This window comes from Oncorhynchus mykiss, chromosome 21 (assembly GCF_013265735.2).
Source record: "Oncorhynchus mykiss isolate Arlee chromosome 21, USDA_OmykA_1.1, whole genome shotgun sequence".
Lineage (NCBI taxonomy): Eukaryota > Metazoa > Chordata > Actinopteri > Salmoniformes > Salmonidae > Oncorhynchus > Oncorhynchus mykiss.
In genome coordinates, this window is record NC_048585.1 from 38,213,563 (window position 1) to 38,237,802 (window position 24,240).

Here is a 24,240-nt window from a genome sequence, read left to right on the forward strand (position 1 = left end):
ACACCCCCTGATGTCACAGGAAGGCCAAAAAGATCATCAAGGACAACAACCACCTGAGCCACTGCCTGTTCACCCCGCTATCATCCAGAAGGCGAGGTCAGTACAGGTGCATCAAAGCTGGGACCGAGAGAATGAAAACCAGCTTCTAACTCAAGGCCATCAGACTGTTAAACAGCCATCACTGACATTGAGTGGCTGCTGCCAACATACTGACTCAACTCTAGCCACTTTAATAATGGAAAAATGTATGTAATTAATGTATAACTAGCCACTTTAAACAATGCCACTTTATATAATGTTTACATACCCTACATTACTCATCTCATATGCATATACTGTACTCTATACCATCTACTGCATTTTGCCTATGCCATTCGGCCATCACTCATTCATATATTTTTATGTACATATTCTTATTCATTCCTTTACACTTGTGTATATAAGGTAGTTGTAGTGAAATTGTTAGGTTAGATTACTTGTTAGTATTACTGCATGGTCGGAACTAAAAGCACAAGCATTTCACTACACTCGCATTAACGTCTGCTAACCATGTGTATGTGACAAATAACCTTTGATTTGATTTGAAGATGTGCTATAATGATATTGTATTTTTGTTGATATTAATAATCGTTCCAACATGAAGGAACATTTGGCCAAACTATGGTTTTCTCTGACTGATCTGGGTTAAAATGTGAAACACACTACATGACCAAAAGTATGTAGACGCCTGCTTGTCGAACATCTCATTCCAAAATAATGGGCATTTACATGGAGTTGGTCCCCCCGTTGCTGCTTAACAGCCTGTACTCTTCCACTAGATGTTGGAACATTGCTGTGGGGACTGGCTTTCATTCAGTCATAAGAGCATTAGTGAGGAAGGGCACTGATTTTGGGCGATTAGGCCTGGCTCGCAGTCGTCATTCCAATTCATTCCAAAGGTATTCGATGGGGTTGAGGTCAGGGCTTTGTGCAGGCCAGTCAAGTTCTTCCACACTGATCTCGACAAACCACTTCTGTATGGACCTCGCTTTGCACACAGGGGCATTGTCATGCTGGAACAGAAAAGGGCCTTCCCCAAACTGTTGCCACAAAGTTCCAGAGTCCAGAGTCCAATGCTGGCGAGCCTTAACCAACTCCAGCTGAACACTTGGCATTGCGAATGGTCGGCTGCTCGGCCATGGAAACCCATTTCATGAAGCTCCTGATGAACAGTTCTTGTGCTGACGTTGCTTCCAGAGGCAGTTTGGAACTCGGTAGTGAGTGTTGTAACCAAGGACAGATAATTTTTTACACGCTACGCACTTCAGCACTCAGCGGTCTCATTCAGTGAGCTTGTGTGACCTACCAATTCACGGCTGAGCCGTTGTTGCTCCTAGCCGTTTCCACTTTGCAATAACAGCACTTGACCGGGGGCAGTTCTAGCAGAGCAGAAATCTGATGAACTGACTTGTTGCAAAGGTGGCATCCTATGTCAGTGTCAAGTTGAAAGTCACTGATCTCTTCAGTAAGGCCATTCTACTGCCAATGTTTGTTTATGGAGATTGCGTGGCTGTGTGCTTGGTTTTATACACCTGTCAGCAACGAGTGTGGCTGAAATAGCTGAATCCTCTAAATTTGAAGGGATGTCCACATGCTTTTGTATATATAGTGTACTTTTCTAATACTTGATTTTGGTTTGGCAGGTACAATGGACCCAAAGAAATAGTCCCAAAAGTGCAAAGTCATGGCTAAATCAAAGGCACCTCAATGTATTTAACTAAGTTCTGTCTTAGGACTCAATCTTGTTTGTCCTGTCAATTAACTCACTGAATTCAATGAACAATACTATATCTAAGTTGACTTGATTTGAGTTTATTTTACACTTCTAGAGCTTCGTATTGTAATGACTATTGACTAATACTATATGACTACTAACTGATATACACAATGGAAGGTTAGGTCTGTGTAAGAGAGATTTGAATTACCTGGCTGTCCGGCGGGTCCTGGGTCTCCCTTGCGGCCGGAGGCTCCACTGAATCCTGGGGGTCCCTCAGGACCGGAGTCTCCTGGCTGACCGGGCTGACCTGGAACAGACCAGAGGACTCATCAGTGACCTCATATACCTCCCAAGTGGAAATCTCTCTTCGCTAGCTCTAGTAACTAGCTAATGATAACGAACTGCAGGTAACTGCAGCTTCAAGCATCCTCTGGTAATATTAAGCTAATTGTAATTAACTTTATGAACTGAATATAAAACTCTCCTATGGCAAACAGACACTGGGTGTGACAGTCCACTGACCTGAGAGTCCCTCCAGCCCGGGGGGTCCTGTGGCGCCACGGCTGCCTGGTAGACCTGAAGGGCCGGGGGAGCCACGCTCTCCCTTCAGCACGATGGGGGCTGGAGCAAAACCTGGGTCACCTGGGGGTCCTGAGATCAAAGATGACAACGAGAGAGGTTTCAGAGAAGAGGAGCGGGGTACACCAGAGATGGCAGTCAGAGTTTTTGGGAGTGTGTGTAGGTGTTTGGCAGGGTGTGTCTATGTGTGTGTGTGTGTGTGTGTGTGTGTGTGTGTGTGTGTGTGTGTGTGTGTGTGTGTGCCTGCGCAGAGGGGATGAGGGGTGAAGACTCACCAGCAGGGCCACCATCTCCGGGGTCTCCAGGGAGACCAGATGGTCCAGGGATTCCAGAATCTCCCTTTGGTCCTGGGGTAGAGGGGGAGAGATGTAGAGAGAGAGGGGGGGAGGAAAGAGAGAGGAAGGGAGTAGTGAGAGAGGTGGAGAGGGAGGGAAATAAGGGAATATTGTCAACAGAGATACCTATGATGGGACATTCACATATACCAGTGGTCACAAACCTTTTCAAAATTCAAGCCGAGAACTACCACTCAGATCTTTTTTATTTTACATGACTTAAAAAACTTAAACCTAACATTAACCAATTAAAAACAGTTTTGCAGAAATTATGTTTGTGCAATAGGCTATAGGCCCAATACATTATCACTGCATATTGGCTACACTTGAATTGCCCTGCCAATATTGTTCTTCTCAGACCATTTTGAAATGTTATTTACACGTTTTAGGTATATGATCACACTGGTAATATATCATTTGTTGTATTACTTGTGAGGCGCAGCTGAGTGAGCATAATAATACACTTTTTTTCTTATGGACAGACAGCCTGCATCTGATGGTCAGTCTGAGGGGAAGGAGGGAGGGAGGGAGCAGCTACCTCTCGCCCGACCCACCGTCCCTCATTTTTCCCTCCCTCTGCTGAGAAAAGGGGACACAGTCTTCCAGCTAATGGCGAAACTTAAGTCGAACTGCATTATTTCTGCCTCATGCACCAATTCATGATGTTAGTCCTATGAGAGTCCAGAGAAAGTGAAATATTCCTCGGTATTAAAAAAGTTACAAGCCGCCAATAATAACAACGCAAGCTTATCGAAACACTGTCCTGTACTCATTCGTTGCAGCTGAGGTGCTGGTTGTAGGGTGAGTGGAAGTAGGAAGAACGCACATTTTATGGCTTACAAAAGTGTTGAACAAAAGTGTCGACAGTGCGGAGTAACAACTTAAACACAAACTTACTTATAAAAACATCAGCTCTTCGCTGTATTCGTTGAGTCTCTCTCTAGTCATGGTTTTGAAAGTCTTGAAATCTCATATTATCAACCTTGCTGTGCATTCTAGACAGACACAGTGATCTGAGCTATCTGATTGGCCAGTGGTAGGCCTATAGGTTGCAAGTTCATATCCCCGAGCTGACAAGGTACAAATCTGTCGTTCTGCCCCTGAACAGGCAGTTAACCCACTGTTCCTAGGCCGTCATTGAAAATAAGAATTTGTTCTTAACTGACTTGCCTAGTTAAATAAAGGTAAAATAAAAAAATAAAAAAATTAAATATAGGTACACTTGATTTGCTCTCTGGACCTCTTGGCGGGGTTCTACCTTCAGACACATGAAAGGGTTCAAAATGTAAACACTTAGCCTTATCGGTACTAGGGCTGCTGAATCAAGTGCACCTAACACCAACAGTGCGAAACTCATTTTAAAAAAATCGACTAGGAATGGTGATCGACTAGGAATGGGAATGTTATTCCTGACTGACCTGGGAATCCGGGAACTCCAGGCAGTCCGATGTCTCCCTTCAACCCTTTGGCACCAGGAATGCCAGCATTACCCTGGTCACATGATAGGAGAGAGGTCAGGGGTCATGTAATATCCCAATCCCAGATGGAATTTTTTATTTACTTCATACAATCCCAAACCAACCCATAGCCCATAGCCCCTATGCCCCGAGTAAGTGTCTATATTTGACACATCCTGCTATCAATGGGGGAAGGAGATCCAAGGATCTAAGTTGACTGGTTCCTTACCGGGAATCCGGGCGATCCGAAATCTCCCTTCGCTCCGGGGAAACCAGGCGATCCAGGAATTCCGGAAATTCCCTTCTCACCTTTGGTCCCTCCGCTGCCGACAGGGCCACGGGGACCTTCGGAGCCAGGAGGACCTTCACACGAATAGGTCAAAGGTTAGAGGTCAGAGATAACACTCATCTCAACCTGACATTATAACAAATAACAATAATAATAACCATAGAGATAAAACTAGATCCAGTTGATCTAGCTCCATGGTTACAGTATAACACTAACATCAACAGTCAACATAGCATAAAACTGCATGCGTACATACAACTATTTAAAAACAGCATAAATACAGTATAAAGGAGGAGACTTGAGTGTGTATTCAAGTGTGTTTTGTGTATTGCGGGGTGTACAGTGTCTGTGTAGGCTATAGTCTTTTGTTAGGCTTCACAACCCATCCTGAAAAGTAAAATGTGGTTAACAAATCATCAACAATGGTTAAGTTGTAACCAAATCAACAAAATGCTAGCCTGAGTGCCAGTCTGTTTGTGCTACCATGCTAACAATGACAGCAACGAGTTGGCAAGAGCACAAACGGATCTGGGACCAGGCCAAACAAAATGTACACAGATCAGTTTCATCACAACAGAACAACAAAGGTCATCATCATCAAACCATTGATTCTAACCTGGAGGACCTAGGTATCCCAGAATTCCGGGAATAGCAGAGCCGGTGCGGCAGAATGTGAAGGGTTTAAAACAAGAGGCAAGAGTTAGCATAGATAGATACACCATCAGGCTAACGTCTGACACAACCAAACCTCATGTTTGTGATTCAATATTGTTATTTCATTTAAATGAATACCTGTTTGGGATTTGGCTGTGGTACATATAAGATACAATGAATGTATTTCTAAAAGCTAAATAATGCTAGTTCTTATATATGTGAAGTTAATGGAAAAAATGCTAACAACTTATTATCTTTAAAGTACATGCTAAATTCATGCTTATCAACTACATTTTCAAGACATTTGTCAATTCCAAGTTGAACAGAATGACAATGACTGTTTGTAGTGTTAGAGGTTTGTCTGTCAGCTAACCAATAATTCATTCATCAGAAATAGTGTCTGTTAAAAAAGGTATTGATTATTGAAAGATGTATGTTACCACATACTGTACATTCTAAAACATGCCAAAATAATTTCAAGCAAAAGTTCAAATCATTTTAGTTATGGTTATTTGACCAGTGTGACTACTCAATCAGTAGAAAAGTGAGATTAGCAGGAGTGAAAAAGGAAGGATAAGAAAATTAAGGGAAGAAAATAATTAATAAATACTAAATCCAAGATCCAAGATCAATCAGCAACACAGTGAGGTTAAGGGTTCTAGATTTGTATTCTAGACCAGGAGAACATGCAGTAGAACAGATGCCTGTGTACTGGAACTCTGACCTTCGGGACCTGGGTACGGACGAACGTGTCATCAGAGGGGGAGGGGCCACACCACAGGGGGTGGAGCCAAGACACAGGAAACAGGAAGTACATGTCATACCATCGCTCTCATCCCCCCACAACTGGAGATGACGCCTATCCTGGCACAGAGCTGGGCTAGTAGTACTGGGCTCAATACAGCTCTCTATAATATACTATATATGTACATGTACACTGATTATACAAATGCTCTTTCCATGACATAGACTGACCAGGTGAATCCAGCTGAAAGCTATGATCCCTTATTGATGTCACTTGTTAAAAGCACTTCAATCATTGTACAATTTAGACATGGATTGTGTATGTGTGCCATTCAGAGGGTGAATGGTCAAAACAAATATGTAAGTGCCTTTGAAAGGGGTATGGTAGTAGATGCCAGGCACACTGGTTTATGTCAAGAACTACAACGCTGTTGGGTTTTTCTTGCTCAACAGTATCAAGAATGGTCCAACACCCAAAGTACATCCAGCCAACTTGACACATCTGTGGGAAGCATTGTAGTCAACATGCGCCGGTATTCCTGTGGAACGCTTTCGACACCTTGTAGAGTCCATGCCCAGACATATTGTGGCTGTTCTGAGGGCACAGGGAAGGTGGAAGGTGTTCCTAATGTTTGGTATAATCAGTGTATTCGTAGCTCTCCAATGGAAGAGACACTTTTGGGAGATATTTTGAGAATCAAGATGATAAAGAATCTTACTTAAAGTTCAGCGCAAGTGATGTGAGGAAATCGATTTAGAGGATGGCATAGAGCAGGGGTGTCAAACATTATTTTTTTTATTTGTAATTTTTTAAATATATATTATTTTGGTTGGGGGGAGAACAAACTCAATATAAAGTTACTGAAACCAAATCAAAACTGTGTAGAAATTATAATGGACCTGCATTCATATAGTTGTTGATGGTGTGCAGCTCACTAACAATAACCAAAATGAAAGCTAGAAAGTCAAGGAGCACTGAAAATTCAAAAACAATTATGGACAGAGGACTACATTTTTTTGCAAATTTTGACTGCGAGAAAATATTACAGGTTTTCAGTGCGGCCCTCAGGACCTCAAGACCGAATGCGGCACCAGGTCAAAGTTAGTTTGACACCACCTGGTATAGAGGATTATAGACCTATAGTGATCTCCTTTTAGACACCTTATCAATGTAAATAAGTCTAAGGGAGTTGGAATTAAATCTGGAATTAAAATATGTTTAATTGTGGTCTTAATGTTCTTAACTGAGCCCAACTCTGTGCTATAGTCTGGCGTTGTGATTCAGGTGCTGAGGTACGGTTGGACACACATGGCCCATGCAGGACAAACAGACGACTGACACACTGTGGGAGAAACAGAGACGAGTCACAGTCAAACCTTCTCAGTCTTACCTAGACTCCAGTAGCCTATTGATAATACTGGATCCACTGTGTTGTTGTCTAGGGACTCGGGACCACAATGGAAATAAGTATTTCAAATGTATGTATTGTGTGAATATGTATATTTTTGGGGGCTGGCTAATAAAATCAATCAATCATCAATCAGTGTTCAGTTGAACAGTGTATTAATCCTTTCATAAATGACACTGATCTAGAGTGAGAACACTTTATAGTTCATTCCTTAACTGTATAATACAGGGGTTCAATGCTATATGGGCAGTCAGTGAGATCTATTTGACCGACTACGCCAACGTTGTATTGGAAACGTTCAGTCAAACCCATCGATGCCCCTTTGACTTACAACACTCTTCTCACTTTTATAGATAATGGTGGTGATACTCCTTGTTTCTAGATAGTCTAGGTTCTTTGTTGTTGAATCCACCAAATATTTGTTTCTGGGCTTTTGAAACCCCTTCTCTAATGCATAGTTAGACCTGTTACAGGTTTGACTCTAGTTCGTCTGCTTCACACCAACGTCACATAATTAGACAATTAGGATATAAAACACCAAACAACACACAAGACACACGCACATCAACCCTGTGGAGAGATGGACAGATCAGGATCCGTTCCCCTGCAACCGAAAGGGGAGGGAGAGGGGGTGAGGAGACACAAGGATGGAGAGATGATTGACAAACAGATGGCTGGATGGATGGATGGATGGAGGACGTAGACAACAACGTGTGGTCACCCCCCATGCTCTGATGTTGGGGGCGTAGCTGGAACCCAGACGGCGAGGGAGACACAGTGATTGGTGCGTGTTGGCGGCGCACCCCAACATTGTGTAGTGAGGGGGTAAGGGGGTGGGGGACGTTTGGTTGCATAGTGGTGGTGGTGGTGATACAATCGGTTCGGTTCAGTGCTCAGTGTATCACAACGATGGTGACTTGAGTGACAGTGTATGTTTATGCTCAGTGACATATAGCTGATCTGGGACCAGTGTTGATTGACAAAGAGGTTCACATCTCATGCAAATCAATGGGATTAACATAAAGCATTCACATAAAGAGCTGCAGGTAGGTCATGTTTGCTGCCTGGTTTTTACTTGAGTATGTGTGTGTGTATACAATGTGTGTGTGTGTCATGTGTCAGAGAGAAAATATATCAATAATCTATCTTTCGAATTTTCTTCCCAGTCCACGATTTGATACATTTTAAACTTTTAACTATACCATACACTACAACCAGGAGGCTCCAGACTTCAAAATGTCCAGAAAACCAGGCAGCAACATTGGCTAAAAGGTGATGGAGTGGTCAATTCATAACATACCTCCTCTTCCAGGGGGTCCGGGGGGGCCGGCGTTACCTTTGGGACCCTGGAGGGCCACACCTGGTGCGCCAGGGGGCCCAACGCTGCCAGGGGACCCAGGCAGGCCAGAGAAACCCATCTCTCCCTTCTGACCAGGGAAGCCAGGGCTACCGGAAGAACCAGGGGCGCCAAGATCTCCCTTAGCACCTGTGGGGAACCGATGGCAAAAACACAAGGTCCTTTCATATTAGGAATCCCTTTTATTCACCAAGTACATTGACACACACTCAGAGTGTGACCTGGTGAAATGGTGCTGCCAGCAATAGACAGATGTAAAGGAAGAACACAGCTGGAGGGATTTACACACAGTCAACATACAGCATAAACAACGGAAATCAAGTAAAGTGGTGATTGAAGGACGTTGGTAGTAGTAGTTAGTAGAGTAGTAGTGGTTGTTTTTATCGACTTTTATTGCTAGAAAAATAGATGGCGAATGCTATTTAAGTTGTATATGGTCTAGAGTCGGTTATCAGCTACCGTCTGTTCTCTGTAGTGGATGGTTTGCCTGTCATTCAGGAGCTAGTGTAGAGTGTATGTATGGTTTGTGTGAGAGTAACAAAGACAGTCAGTCAGGTGGGGGTGAGTCTCACCTGGTAATCCTGGGAGACCAGGAGAACCGGGGCCACCGAAACCAGGAAGACCTGTAGGACAAGACAATCATGGGAAAAAGAGGGTTTCGTTTTAGACATCCATCTAATAATATAACACTTTGGTCTTACTGCTTAATAGCACCATAACAAGCGCTAAATCCTTGTGTACAATTACATTTTGGATAATTTCGTTTTAGCAATTTGACTACAACTTTGGGGTATTGTCGACAGTTGAACTAAGCTCATGAGGCATTTATAAGTTATATCATTCAAGAATCAATGGGTATATATTAATAATTTAAAAGTAAAGAAATTTAAGTAGCAATCACAGATTGCTCCTTTAAGTGACTACGCCAACTACCTGGGTCTCCTTTGACTCCCGCTGGTCCAGGGATTCCGTCACGACCCGCCTGACCCTTGTCCCCTGGGAACCCAGGTGATCCGGCACGGCCGTTCTCTCCCGGTCGGCCGGGTGGTCCGCTGAGACCGGGGTTACCGGGGATACCATCCAGACCCTTAGGCCCGGGAATCCCGGGAGAACCTAGAGGAAGTACCAGAAAGACAGCCGGACAGATTTAATGACATAGGTAGCTGGATATGAGATGAAGGCTTGGAAGAATATCATACACATGATTCTTCTTTTACTAGCCAATGCTCGTGGTTAGACCGTAGCACCGTAACCATTAGTTACCTTGGAATCCTGGGAGGCCGGGGTCACCTTTGGCGCCAGGGCCGCCAGGAAACCCTGGAAGACCTGGTGTTCCGGGAGTTCCTTTTACTCCGTTTTGTCCGGGGAATCCTGACTGACCGGGCTCACCCTGAGAGAGAGAGAGAGAGGGATAAGGGATAGAGAGAGAGAGAGAGAGAGAGAGAGAGAGAGAGAGAGCAGGAGAGAGAGAGAGAGAGCAGGAGAGAGAGAGAGAGAGAGCAGGAGAGAGAGAGAGAGAGAGCAGGAGAGAGAGAGAGAGAGAGCAGGAGAGAGAGCGAGAGAGAGAGCAGGAGAGAGGGAGAGAGAGCAGGAGAGAGAGAGAGAGAGAGAGAGCAGGAGAGAGAGAGCAGGAGAGAGAGAGAGAGAGAGAGCAGGAGAGAGAGAGAGCAGGAGAGAGAGAGAGAGAGCAGGAGAGAGAGAGAGAAAGCAGGAGAGAGAGAGAGAGAGAGAGAGAGAGAGAGCAGGAGAGAGGGAGAGAAAGGAATAAAGTTGCATTGCAGACGATGAAGCAGATTTTCCATATTACTCAAATATCATTCAGAATGAGTATACAGTTCCCTTTAAAACAGGTAAACTCATCTAAACTTGGACAGAGATCTAGACTTATGCTTAAAGGTACACACGGTTCTATGCGGTACGGGTTCTATACGGTTCTAGATGGTTCTAAAAGGTTCTAGAGTAGAGGGTTCCATACCTTGGGACCTGTAGCTCCTGGGGAACCAAAGCCAGGGGAACCGGGCTCTCCTTTAGCTCCAGGGAACCCTGATGCTCCTGAACTACCGGGTCCACCCGACCGACCTGATTGACCCGGAGTTCCTTTCGCCCCTGTGGGTCCTGTGACATCATCATAAATGGACAATAAGATTGGTGTAGTCGGATAAATAGAGTTCGGTGACAACTTTCTAACTAATTGTTATTAATCTAGCAATCAATATATGGTTCGAACTGTATTTGTATACTTGTTTTTTCCATCATTAAACTGTAACAGAACACCTGCTGTAACAAAATAAATGTATTCAGGTATGTCAATTCATAACGGCCAGCGTTTCTATGAACATGGAGAGCTGAGAGTGGCCAAATCTCGGGGTTATGGGAAGTCTTTACATTTAAAAAAAAAAGTATTCTTGATTATATTTCAGTGTGTAGAACATAGGAATGACAGGTCAATAAACATAACATTTCGGCGATGGTGATGGTGGGGATATGAGGTTATAGAACATGATGGTGATGGTGGGGATATGAGGTTATAGAACATGATGGTGATGGTGGGGATATGAGGTTATAGAACATGATGGTGATGGTGGGGATATGTGGTTATAGAACATGATGGTGGGGATATGAGGTTATAGAACATGATGGTGATGGTGAGGATATGAGGTTATAGAACATGATGGTGATGGTGGGGATATGAGGTTATAGAACATGATGGTGATGGTGGGGATATGAGGTTATAGAACATGATGGTGATGGTGGGGATATGTGGTTATAGAACATGAGGGTGGGGATATGAGGTTATAGAACATGATGGTGATGGTGGGGATATGAGGTTATAGAACATGATGGTGATGGTGGGGATATGTGGTTATAGAACATGATGGTGATGGTGGGGATATGGGGTTATAGAACATGATGGTCATGGTGGGGATATGAGGTTATAGAACATGATGGTGGGGATATGAGGTTATAGAACATGATGGTGATGGTGGGGATATGAGGTTATAGAACATGATGGTGGGGATATGAGGTTATAGAACATGATGGTGATGGTGAGGATATGAGGTTATAGAACATGATGGTGGGGATATGAGGTTATAGAACATGATGGTGATGGTGGGGATATGAGGTTATAGAACATGATGGTGATGGTGGGGATATGAGGTTATAGAACATGATGGTGGGGATATGAGGTTATAGAACATGATGGTGATGGTGGGGATATGAGGTTATAGAACATGATGGTGATGGTGGGGATATGAGGTTATAGAACATGATGGTGATGGTGGGGATATGAGGTTATAGAACATGATGGTGATGGTGGGGATATGTGGTTATAGAACATGATGGTGATGGTGGGGATATGAGGTTATAGAACATGATGGTGGGGATATGAGGTTATAGAACATGATGGTGATGGTGGGGATATGAGGTTATAGAACATGATGGTGATGGTGGGGATATGAGGTTATAGAACATGATGGTGATGGTGGGGATATGAGGTTATAGAACATGATGGTGATGGTGGGGATATGAGGATATAGAACATGATGGTGATGGTGAGGATATGAGGTTATAGAACATGATGGTGATGGTGGGGATATGTGGTTATAGAACATGATGGTGGGGATATGAGGTTATAGAACATGATGGTGGGGATATGAGGTTATAGAACATGATGGTGATGGTGGGGATATGGGGTTATAGAACATAATGGTGATGGTGGGGATATGAGGTTATAGAACATGATGGTGGGGATATGAGGTTATAGAACATGATGGTGATGGTGGGGATATGAGGATATAGAACATGATGGTGATGGTGGGGATATGGGGTTATAGAACATAATGGTGATGGTGGGGATATGAGGTTATAGAACATGATGGTGGGGATATGAGGTTATAGAACATGATGGTGGGATATGAGGTTATAACACATGATGGTGGGGATATGAGGTTATAGAACATGATGGTGGGGATATGAGGTTATAGAACATGATGGTGGGGATATGAGGTTATAGAACATGATGGTGATGGTGGGGATGTGAGGATATAGAACATGATGGTGATGGTGGGGATATGGGGTTATAGAACATAATGGTCATGGTGGGGATATGAGGTTATAGAACATGATGGTGGGGATATGAGGTTATAGAACATGATGGTGATGGTGGGGATATGAGGTTATAGAACATGATGGTGATGGTGGGGATATGTGGTTATAGAACATGATGGTGGGGATATGAGGTTATAGAACATGATGGAGGGGATATGAGGTTATAGAACATGATGGTGATGGTGAGGATATGAGGTTATAGAACATGATGGTGATGGTGGGGATATGAGGTTATAGAACATGATGGTGGGGATATGAGGTTATAGAACATGATGGTGGGGATATGAGGGTATAGAACATGATGGTGATGGTGGGGATATGGGGTTATAGAACATAATGGTGATGGTGGGGATATGAGGTTATAGAACATGATGGTCGGGATATGAGGTTATAGAACATGGTGGTGATGGTGGGGATATGGGGTTATAGAACATAATGGTGATGGTGGGGATATGAGGTTATATAACATGATGGTGGGGATATGAGGTTATAGAATATGATGGTGGGATATGAGGTTATAGAACATAATGGTGGGGATATGAGGTTATAGAACATAATGGTCATGGTGGGGATATGAGGTTATAGAACAAGATGGTGATGGTGGGGATATGAGGTTATAGAACAAGATGGTGATGGTGGGGATATGGGGTTATAGAACATAATGGTGATGGTGGGGATATGAGGTTATAGAACATGATGGTGGGGATATGAGGTTATAGAATATGATGGTGGGATATGAGGTTATAACACATGATGGTGGGAATATGAGGTTATAGAACATGATGGTGGGGATATGAGGTTATAGAACATAATGGTCATGGTGGGGATATGAGGTTATAGAACATGATGGTGGGGATATGAGGTTATAGAACATGATGGTGATGGTGAGGATATGAGGTTATAGAACATGATGGTGATGGTGGGGATATGAGGTTATAGAACATGATGGTGGGGATATGAGGTTATAGAACATGATGGTGGGGATATGAGGGTATAGAACATGATGGTGATGGTGGGGATATGGGGTTATAGAACATAATGGTGATGGTGGGGATATGAGGTTATAGAACATGATGGTGGGGATATGAGGTTATAGAACATGATGGTGATGGTGGGGATATGGGGTTATAGAACATAATGGTGATGGTGGGGATATGAGGTTATAGAACATGATGGTGGGGATATGAGGTTATAGAATATGATGGTGGGATATGAGGTTATAACACATGATGGTGGGAATATGAGGTTATAGAACATAATGGTGGGGATATGAGGTTATAGAACATGATGGTGATGGTGGGGATATGATGTTATAGAACATGATGGTGGGATATGAGGTTATAACACATAATGGTGGGGATATGAGGTTATAGAACATGATGGTGGGGATATGAGGTTATAGAACATGATGGTGATGGTGGGGATATGAGGTTATAGAACATGATGGTGGGGATATGAGGTTATTGAACATGATGGTGGGGATATGAGGTTATAGAACATGATGGTGGGGATATGAGGTTATATTACATGATGGTGGGGATATGAGGTTATAGAACATAATGGTGTGGATTTGAGGTTATAGAACATGATGGTAGGGATATGAGGTTATAGAACATGATGGTGGGGATATGAGGTTATAGAACATGATGGTGATGGTGGGGATATGAGGTTATAGAACATGATGGTAGGGATATGAGGTTATAGAACGTGATGATGGGGATATGTGGTTATAACACATGATGGTGGGGATATGGGGCGGTCTAATACCCACCTGGGAAGCCCATCTCTCCCATGTTGCCTTTAGCTCCTGGGGCTCCTGGTGAGCCTGATCCTCCAGGGATACCTGCGTCTCCTTTGGGACCTGAACACGGCAGAGGAAATTAGGAGTTACTGTTCAGTAGAGGACATTTTGGGGCTGAAACATATCTTGAGGTATGCATGGTACTTGGAAATATGCATGTTTTATAAGCCCATTTGGGTTGAGCATCCTGAAGATGCAAGACACATAATAAAACAAGAAACGTAGGATGACTGTGCTAGTGTTCAGTAGAGGTCATTCTGGAGGGATGACTGTACTAGTGTTCAGTAGAGGTCATTCTGGGGGGATGACTGTACTAGTGTTCAGTAGAGGTCATTCTGGAGGGATGACTGTGCTAGTGTTCAGTAGAGGTCATTCTGGAGGGATGACTGTGCTAGTGTTCAGTAGAGGACATTCTGGAGGGATGACTGTACTAGTGTTCAGTAGAGGACATTCTGGAGGGATTACTGTACTAGTGTTCAGTAGAGATCATTATGAAGGGATGACTGTACTAGTGTTCAGTAGAGGACATCTGGAAGGATGACTGTACTAGTGTTCAGTAGAGGTCATTCTGGAGGGATGACTGTACTAGTGTTCAGTAGAGGACATCTGGAAGGATGACTGTACTAGTGTTCAGTAGAGGTCATTATGGATGGATGACTGTACCAGTGTTCAGTAGAGGACATTCTGGAGGGATGACTGTACTAGTGTTTAGTATAGGTCATTCTGGAGGGATGACTGTACTAGTGTTTAGTAGAGGACATCTGGAAGGATGACTGTACTAGTGTTCAGTAGAGGTCATTATGGATGGATGACTGTACCAGTGTTCAGTAGAGGACATTCTGGAGGGATGACTGTACTAGTGTTTAGTATAGGTCATTCTGGAGGGATGACTGTACTAGTGTTCAGTAGAGGACATCTGGAGGGATGACTGTACTAGTGTTTAGTAGAGGTCATTATGGATGGATGACTGTACCAGTGTTCAGTAGAGGACATTCTGGAGGGATGACTGTACTAGTGTTTAGTATAGGTCATTCTGGAGGGATGACTGTACTAGTGTTCAGTAGAGGACATCTGGAAGGATGACTGTACTAGTGTTCAGTAGAGGTCATTATGGATGGATGACTGTACCAGTGTTCAGTAGAGGACATTCTGGAGGGATGACTGTACTAGTGTTTAGTAGAGGTCATTCTGGAGGGATGACTATACTAGTGTTCAGTCGAGGACATTCAGGAGGGATGACTGTACTAGTGTTTAGTAGAGGTCATTCTGGAGGGATGACTGTACTAGTGTTCAGTAGAGGTCATTCTGGAGGGATGACTGTACTAGTGTTCAGTAGAGGACATTCTGGAGGGATGACTGTACTAGTGTTCAGTAGAGGACATCTGGAAGGATGACTGTACTAGTGTTCAGTAGAGGTCATTATGGATGGATGACTGTACCAGTGTTCAGTAGAGGTCATTATGGATGGATGACTGTACCAGTGTTCAGTAGAGGACATTCTGGAGGGATGACTGTACTAGTGTTCAGTAGAGGTCATTATGGATGGATGACTGTACCAGTGTTCAGTAGAGGACATTCTGGAGGGATGACTGTACTAGTGTTTAGTAGAGGTAATTCTGGAGCGATGACTATACTAGTGTTCAGTAGAGGACATTCTGGAGGGATGACTGTACTAGTGTTCAGTAGAGGTCATTATGGATGGATGACTGTACCAGTGTTCAGTAGAGGTCATTATGGATGGATGACTGTACCAGTGTTCAGTAGAGGACATTCTGGAGGGATGACTGTACTAGTGTTCAGTAGAGGTCATTCTGGAGGGATGACTGTACTAGTGTTCAGTAGAGGTCATTATGGATGGATGACTGTACCAGTGTTCAGTAGAGGACATTATGGAGGGATGACTATACTAGTGTTCAGTAGAGGTCATTCTGGAGGGATGACTATACTAGTGTTCAGTAGAGGTCATTCTGGAGGGATGACTATACTAGTGTTCAGTAGAGGACATTCTGGAGGGATGGGTGCACAAGAGGATGAGTTTCTAGATAGTATGAGTATACCTTGAGGTCCTGGCAACCCAGGTCGTCCGTCCTGTCCTGGTATACCAGCGTCTCCAGGGAGACCAGGGATACCCTTTTGACCTGGCAGTCCACCTAAACCTACACAACACAAAAAACACAGGAAACAGTAAGGACAGTGAGACAAAGCTGCGTTCTTAGCAGTCTACATCAGTCAGTCAGAAACAGGCACAGAGAGAGACAGGCAGATAAACAGACAGAGAGAAAGACGTACCCGGTGCTCCTGGTTCTCCCTTCCCACCCTTCAGTTCCTGGGGAGGAATGCTGGGTCCTGGGAGTCCCGCGATACCGGGCTCTCCCCTGTCTCCCTTCAGACCTGAACCGCCGGGCCCACCTGGTCGCCCTGGGAAACCATCGTCACCTGGAGGAAGGAGACACAAAGAGTCAGAGGGTCTATTATCGAAGACACATACAGTACCAATATGTGTGTATACCAACGTGTGTGTTTATGTGTTTGTGTGTGGGCTCCTTATAGCTAGCGCAGCAGATGTTTTGGACTAGTTTGTTTGAATGTAAGACCTGTGGTCACATTAACAACATTAATGTTATAAAGTTATTGTTCAATTTATCGTTATAACTCAGTCAATTTGTGTCCATATCGCCCAGCTCTAGTGTGTGTGTATGTGTGTGTGTGTGTGTGTGTGTGCGCGTGTGCGTGTGTGCGTGTGTGTGTGCGCGTACCTTTAGGTCCAGGGAAGCCGGGGGCTCCGGGGTTCCCAGGGGATCCCAGAGGTCCGGGAGCTCCCATCACACCCATGTCGCCTTTACCACCTGTTGATGGACAGACTTTTGACTGGCAATTCCCCATCAAGACAGGGTGAAGGTCAGCGACACTGTCTGTGTCCCATATCGCACCCTATTCCCTATATAGTGCATTACTTTTGACTGGAGTCCATATATAGGGAATAGGGTGCCATTTGGGATGGAGGTAGAGTAACAACAATGTCCAACAGAAAATAAAGAGAAAGAAAGGTAGTCAGTGTGACATCATACTGGCTAGTCCATATTTAACCTTTATTTAACTAGGCAAGTCACAAAGAACAAATTCTTATTTACAATGACGGCCTAACCCGGCCAAACCCTAATCTGGACGACGCTGGGCCAATTGTGCACCGCCCTATTGGGACTCCCAATCACGGCCGATTGTGATACAGCCTGGAAACGAACCAGGGTCTGTAGTGACGCCTCTAGCACTGAGATGCAGTGCCTTAGACCGCCGCGCCACTCGGGAGCTCATATACTGTATGTAGATTACACAGAAAGAGATTTGGAACCAGATATAGACGAGACTGAAATAAACACACAGGCTGCGTTATCACATGCAGCCCAATTCTGACCTTATGCCACTAATTAGTCTTTTGACCAATCAGATCAGATCTTTTGCCATTAATTGGGCAAAATATCAGAATTGGGCTGCCTATGTAAACCAGCAATAGAATCTGATTTCTTACAGTCCATTCGTTACACAGAAAAATATTGAAAACTAGACAGATAGAGACTAAAACAGACACATAGATTAGGAAGGTTTGATGTTGGTGTCGGTCTGTTATCCTACCAGGCAGGCCAGGCAGTCCGTCTCGGCCAGGGCCACCAGGGTTACCCTGTGGTCCAACTCCCCCGGGGTTGCCGGGGAAACCGGGACTTCCTCTGTCGCCTGGCAACCCTGGAATGTCCAGGCCGGGAGAACCGGGGTCTCCCTTCTCACCGTTGGCGCCTGAGTATCCTGAAATGCGAGGAATCAATAAGGAATCAATAACATTCTCACTTCCTAATCAGCATCTGCCCTAATCTATAACCTCACAGAAGGTCAATTTTGACAAATGCCAAAGAGAATATTTGGTTTAAACGCACATTTGATGGACAATAAAGCTTTTTGAACTTGACTTTATGCGCTAGTGGAATCTCTCTACTTATGATTAGTGACTATTCAACACATTATAAAGGTTCCATTTGTCAGTCCAGAATAGGTCAAATAACCTAATTTTCTATTATTATATATATATATATATTTTAAATGTATGTTTTATTTAACCTTTATTTAACTAGGCAAGTCAGTTAAGAACAAATTCTTATTTACAATGACAGCCTATACAGGCCAAACCCGGACGACACTGGGCCAATTGTGCGCCACACCATGGGACTCCCAATCACAGACAGTTGTGATACAGCCTGGATTCAAACCAGGGTGTCTGTAGTGACGCCTCAAGCACTGAGATGCTGTGCCTTAGACCGCTGAGCCACTCGGGAGCCCCAAGAGTAAAGATAGCTGGAGTAAAGATGTCACACCAAACAGATGTACAGTCCCTTAACCAATCAACCAATCACACAGAAATACAGTGCCAATCAACCAATCAGCTGCCAGATAGCGACTATAGTCCAGACAGGCTGTGGTACAATACCTTTCTCGCCTTGAGGTCAAAGGTCAGAAGACGGCAGGTAAGGAGGGAGTATATTCAAAATGGGGCGGAGTGGATGAGGAACATCACAGAGTAAGAAAGAGAGGTGGGGAAGGGGGGATGAGGGTTTACAATGCTCTACGTCTATCCAACATGACATACTGTACATGATGATGGAGCCTTCAGAACTGTGAGTGCCATGAGTGGAGGTGAATAAAGAGTTTGTTGTGGCAGGCACAAAAGAAGCGTGTGACTAATGACATACAGTTGAGGTCGGAAGTTTACATACACCTTAACCAAATACATTTAAACTCAATTTTTCACAATTCCTGACATTTAATACTAGTAAAAAGTCCCTGTCTTAGGTCAGATAGGATCACCACTTTATTTTAAGAATGTGGTCAAGCAAAGAGGCACTGAGTTTAAAGGTAGGCCTTGAAATACATCCAAAGGTACACCTCCAATTGACTCAAATTATGTCAATTAGCCTATCAGAAGCTTCTAAAGCCATGACATCATTTTCTGTACATAATAAACATTCAAATAAGTTATGAGTATGTGGTGAAGGTGATAATGCCCATACCAATCTGTGACTGAGACAATACATTCGAGATAACACATATTGAGTCATCTCAACAGAATGTTAATGTGTCGAAAACAAAAATAGAACAAAATATTGTATTTCGAAAATACAGCATAAATATACATACATATATTACATGGTTTTCTCACAAATTAGACTTTGCAGAGGTTCTTAGCATTACGTACAAATTATGGTGATACTACAAGGTCCGCTGTAAGCAACTAGATACAAATGCCATAAATCAAACTAGACGTCTATCTCTAATCAAACTCATCTATAAATCAAACCTGATTTTTGTCTCGTCAAAGGTCAGCTAGGTTGTCTTACCTGGAGAGCCCATGGGTCCTGGGGGTCCAATGGGGCCGGGGATGCCCTGAGAGCCGATGGAGGGCGAACCTGGAGGGCCACGGGCTCCGGGAATACCAGGGATACCAGAGTCACCTGGAAGAGACAAACAAATACAGAACACACACACCTTAACAAAATAATACCAACTGGCTAGCTACCTAACAGGTGTACCAGAGTAACCTGGGAGACAAACAGGTACAGAACACACACTTGTTAACATGGCAGTACCAACTAACTAGCTGGCTAACAGAATACGTTTTATCTGGACCAGTGGTGGCTCCTCAGGGGAGGAAGGGGAGGACCATCCTCCTCAGTGAATTTCAGATTTTTTTTGATATGGCTTTACTGTCAGTGGTTTCAAATTAAATGTGCCTTTAAAGATGACTAAGTTATTATTTACTCTTTTTAACAGCTAGTTTCCGTTCTCCTCTGGGTACATTGACTTCATTACAAAACATAGAAAACGTAGAAAACCTATGTTCTCACCCCCTTCCATATACTTACACAGTAATTATGACAACTTTCAGAGGACATCCTCCAACCTATCAGAGCTCTTGCAGCGTGAACTGACATGTTGTCCAGCCAATCAAAGAATCAGAGAATGAATCTAGTACTAAAAGCATAAACTACAGATAGCTAGCACTGCAGTATGTTAAATGTGATGAGTAGTAGAAAGACAATAGTTGAACAGTCTTGAACAAATTCATTTCCTTAAAAGAAATCAATAGCTAGCTCGTTTAGAGTATCATGTAGTAGCCTAAAGCTATCGATGTTACATTGAGCTGGGGGAATGGAATATGAACGACAGTCATCCAATATGCTGTAATATAAAAAAAAGGCCTCGCTCATAAAAAAATAATTGTCCTCCCTCTTCTTAAACAGCACTGACGGCCACTGATCTGGACTAAGTATAACATTTATTGAAGACACCACTGAGCATGCTTTTAGTCTAGAACTAGGCTGTGTCTGGAAAAATGTGACCAGAAATAATGAGGAAAAATTAGAGTATGATGTTGTTGATCTATAAAAAGAGTAAATAATAACTTAAAAGGCACTTTAATTTGAAACCACTGACAGAAAAGCCATATTTTCAGTATAGGTGGATCTTCAGTGTTCCTAAGCTCCTAACTCCAACCGACTACACCAATAAGAGTTGGAACCGTACCTTTGGCACCAGGGCCACCGTCGAAGCCAGAACGTCCGGGCGAGCCGGGGTTGCCGGGGAAACCGGAGTCTCCTTTGGGTCCAGGTAATCCTTTGGGTCCAGGGAAGCCTGGAGGGCCCTGGGGACCTGGCAGCCCGAATCCCGGCTCTCCCTATCACACACACACACACAAATAGAAAACTCAAATTAATACCCAAACACACACAAATGTAGACCTTGTTAAAACATGTTTTAATATATTTTTTTATGTAACCTTTAGTTAACTAGGCAGGTCAGTTAAGAACAAATTCTTATTTTTAGCCTCCTGCGTGGACGGGGGCTGGGATTAAAAATAAAAACAAATTAAATAAAAATATAGGACAAAACACACGACAAGAGAGACAACACAACACTACATAAAGAGAGACCTAAGATAACAACATAGCATGGCAGCAACACATGACAACACAGCATGGTAGCAACACAACATGACAACAACATGGTAGCAACACAACATGGCAGCAGCACAACATGGTACAAACATAATTGGGCACAGACAACAGCACAAAGGGCAATACATCACGCAAAGCAGCCACAATTGTCAGTAAGAGTGTCCATGATTGAGACTTTGAATGGAGAGATTCAGATAAAACTGTCCAGTTTGAGTGTTTGTTGCAGCTCGTTCCAGTCGCTAGCTGCAGCGAACTGAAAAGACAAGCGACCCAGGGATGTGTGTGCTTTGGGGACCTTTAACAGAATGTGACTGGAAGAACGGGTGTTGTGTGTGTAGAATGAGGGCTGAGGTAGATATCTCAGATAGTGGGGAGTGAGGCCCAAGAGGGTTTTAAATATAAGAATCAACCAGTGGGTCTTGCGGCGGGTACAGTATATAGAGATGACCAGTTTACAGAAGAGTATAGAGTGCCGTGATGTGTCCTACAAGGAGCATTGGTGTCACACCCTGATCTGTTTCACCTGTCTTTGTGCTTTTCTCCACCCCCCACCAGGTGTCTCCCATCTCCCCTCATTATCCCCTGTGTATTCATACCTGTGTTCTCTGTTTGTCTGTTGCCAGTTCGTTTTGTTAGTGAAGCCTACCAGCGTTTTTCCCCTTGCTCCTGTCTTTTCTATAGTTCCTGTTTTCTAGTTTTCCCGGCGTTGACCATTCTGCCTGCCCTGACCCTGAGCCTGCATGCCATCCTGTACCTTGCCCCACCACACTGGATTATTGACCTCTGCCTGCCCTGACCCTGAGACTGCTAATATGTGATAGTACGAACTGGCCATGACCGACCCAGCAGACTCAGACCAGCTCCACAATGCTCTCCCTGCAAGGAGCCACCATTGGACGACACAAGGAGTTACTACAATGTCTTATGGAGGCACTCCAAACCCTGGCAGAACGCCATGACCAGGTGTTCAAGATTTTGCTGGAGCAACTCTACGGATTCCTCACTGGACAGCAGATCACTCACAATACCACTCCCATCAACCTACGTGTGTCAGGGAACCACAGCGAGCGAATCTAATGTATGCTGATTAAGTTTCCTCAGGTTCCTGTGGTATTGGGATTCTCTTGGCTCCAGCGACACAATCCCCTTATTGACTGGACTGCTGGTGTCATCATGGGCTGGGGCCCATTCTGCCACGCCCATTGCCTGAAGTCAGCATTGCCTGCCCCAGGACATCTTCCGGTGGGCTTGGGAAGTTGCCCCGGACCTCTCCGCCATTCCCGCGGAGTACCAGGACCTCAGGGAGGTTTTCAGTAAGGCCCGGGCCACTTTACTCCCTCCACACCGACCCTATGACTGCGGGATCGACCTTCTCCCAGGCACCACACTGCCCCAGGGACGACTGTACTCTCTGTCGGGTCCGGCGAATAAGGCAATGGAGACCTACATAGAGGACAACCTAGCTGCAGGGTTCATCCGTCCTTCTGCCTCCCCCGCCGGCGCATGGTTCTTCTTTGTGGAGAAGAAGGACAAAACCCTGCGCCCGTGCATAAACTACTGGGGCCTCAACGACATCACGGTGAAGAACCGCTACCCACTACCACTCATCTCCCGGGAACTACTGTGTTCTCCAAGCTGGATCTATGGAACGCCTACCACCTGGTGCGGATACAGGAAGGGGACGAGTGGAAGACAGCCTTCAACATGGTCAACGGTCACTACGAGTTTCTGGTCATGCCATTTGTCCTTACCAACGCCCCAGCTGTGTTCCAGGCTCTGGTTAATGATGTTCTCCGAGACATGTTGAACCAGCACGTCTTCGTCTACCTCTGCCCAAGAACACGTGCTCCACGTCCTCCTGGAGAACCAGCTTTTTGTGACCACAGAGAAGTCCATCGCTCCACCATCCCCTTCCTGGGTTACATCATCGCTACAGGTAGTGTACAGATGGATCCTGGGAAGGTGAGAGAGGTGGTGGATTGGCCCCAGCCTATATCCAGGGTGCAGCTGCAACGTTTCCTGGGATTCTCCAACTTTTATTGCCGCTTTATCCAGTGTTACAGCACCCTGGCTTCCCCCTGTCTACACTCACCTCTCCCAAGGTTCCGTCCATGTGGTCCCCAGCTGCTGACCAGGCGTTCCAGGATCTCAAACACCGTTTCACCACAGCTCCCATCTTGGTTCATCCACCAGTTCGTGGTGGAGGCCGATGCTTCAGATGTCAGAGTGGGGGCTGTCCTGTCTCAGCGTTCTGCCCTGGACCTCAAGGTACATCCCTGTGCATTCTCCCATCGCCTCAACACCACAGAGAGGAACTACAATGTGGGGAACCGTGAGCTTCTCATGGTGAAGATGGTGTTGGAGGCGTGGAGGCACTGGCTGGAGGGGGCGGAACATCCGTTCATTGTGTGGACCGACCACAAGAACCTGGAATATCTCTGTACTGCCAAGCGTCTCAATTCCAGGCAAGCTAGGTGGGCCCTGCTCTTCTTCCGGTTCAACTTCTCCCTCTCCTACCGACCAGGATCCAAGAACATCAAGCCGAATGCCCTGTCAATGCGAAGACCATCCTTCCCACCTCGTGTCTGGCAACAGCACTCAGCTGGGGAATAGGGAAGCAGGTCCGTGAGGCGCAGAATTCCCAGACGTACCCCTGGGGGGGCCAGATAACCGGATGTTTGTGCATGATGCTGTCAGCTCCTCGGTCCTGGAGTGGGCCCACTCCTCCAGGCTTGCCTGCCACCTGGGCTC

At 44.7% G+C, this 24,240-nt stretch overlaps 1 protein-coding gene across 2 annotated transcripts in view; it reads right to left on the reverse strand.

Moving 5' to 3' along the window:
• LOC110500339 (collagen alpha-5(IV) chain) overlaps nucleotides 1-24,240 on the reverse strand; it is a 92,262-nt gene that overhangs the window by 11,139 nt on the left and 56,883 nt on the right. Inside the window, exons 27-45 of one of the 2 annotated variants that reach the window (XM_036957764.1) lie at nucleotides 21,059-21,209; nucleotides 19,873-19,986; nucleotides 18,122-18,289; nucleotides 17,248-17,337; nucleotides 16,781-16,927; nucleotides 16,549-16,647; nucleotides 14,462-14,551; nucleotides 10,556-10,695; nucleotides 9,844-9,970; nucleotides 9,514-9,693; nucleotides 9,153-9,203; nucleotides 8,524-8,709; nucleotides 5,795-5,803; nucleotides 5,033-5,041; nucleotides 4,357-4,490; nucleotides 4,089-4,161; nucleotides 2,611-2,682; nucleotides 2,279-2,407; nucleotides 1,965-2,063 (exon numbers count right to left, since the gene is read on the reverse strand). In XM_036957764.1, the coding sequence (XP_036813659.1) occupies nucleotides 1,965-2,063; nucleotides 2,279-2,407; nucleotides 2,611-2,682; nucleotides 4,089-4,161; nucleotides 4,357-4,490; nucleotides 5,033-5,041; nucleotides 5,795-5,803; nucleotides 8,524-8,709; nucleotides 9,153-9,203; nucleotides 9,514-9,693; nucleotides 9,844-9,970; nucleotides 10,556-10,695; nucleotides 14,462-14,551; nucleotides 16,549-16,647; nucleotides 16,781-16,927; nucleotides 17,248-17,337; nucleotides 18,122-18,289; nucleotides 19,873-19,986; nucleotides 21,059-21,209 (2,068 nt within the window). The remainder of the gene's footprint in view (nucleotides 1-1,964; nucleotides 2,064-2,278; nucleotides 2,408-2,610; nucleotides 2,683-4,088; nucleotides 4,162-4,356; nucleotides 4,491-5,032; nucleotides 5,042-5,794; nucleotides 5,804-8,523; nucleotides 8,710-9,152; nucleotides 9,204-9,513; nucleotides 9,694-9,843; nucleotides 9,971-10,555; nucleotides 10,696-14,461; nucleotides 14,552-16,548; nucleotides 16,648-16,780; nucleotides 16,928-17,247; nucleotides 17,338-18,121; nucleotides 18,290-19,872; nucleotides 19,987-21,058; nucleotides 21,210-24,240) is intronic. The other variant, XM_036957765.1, reaches the window with a different exon arrangement.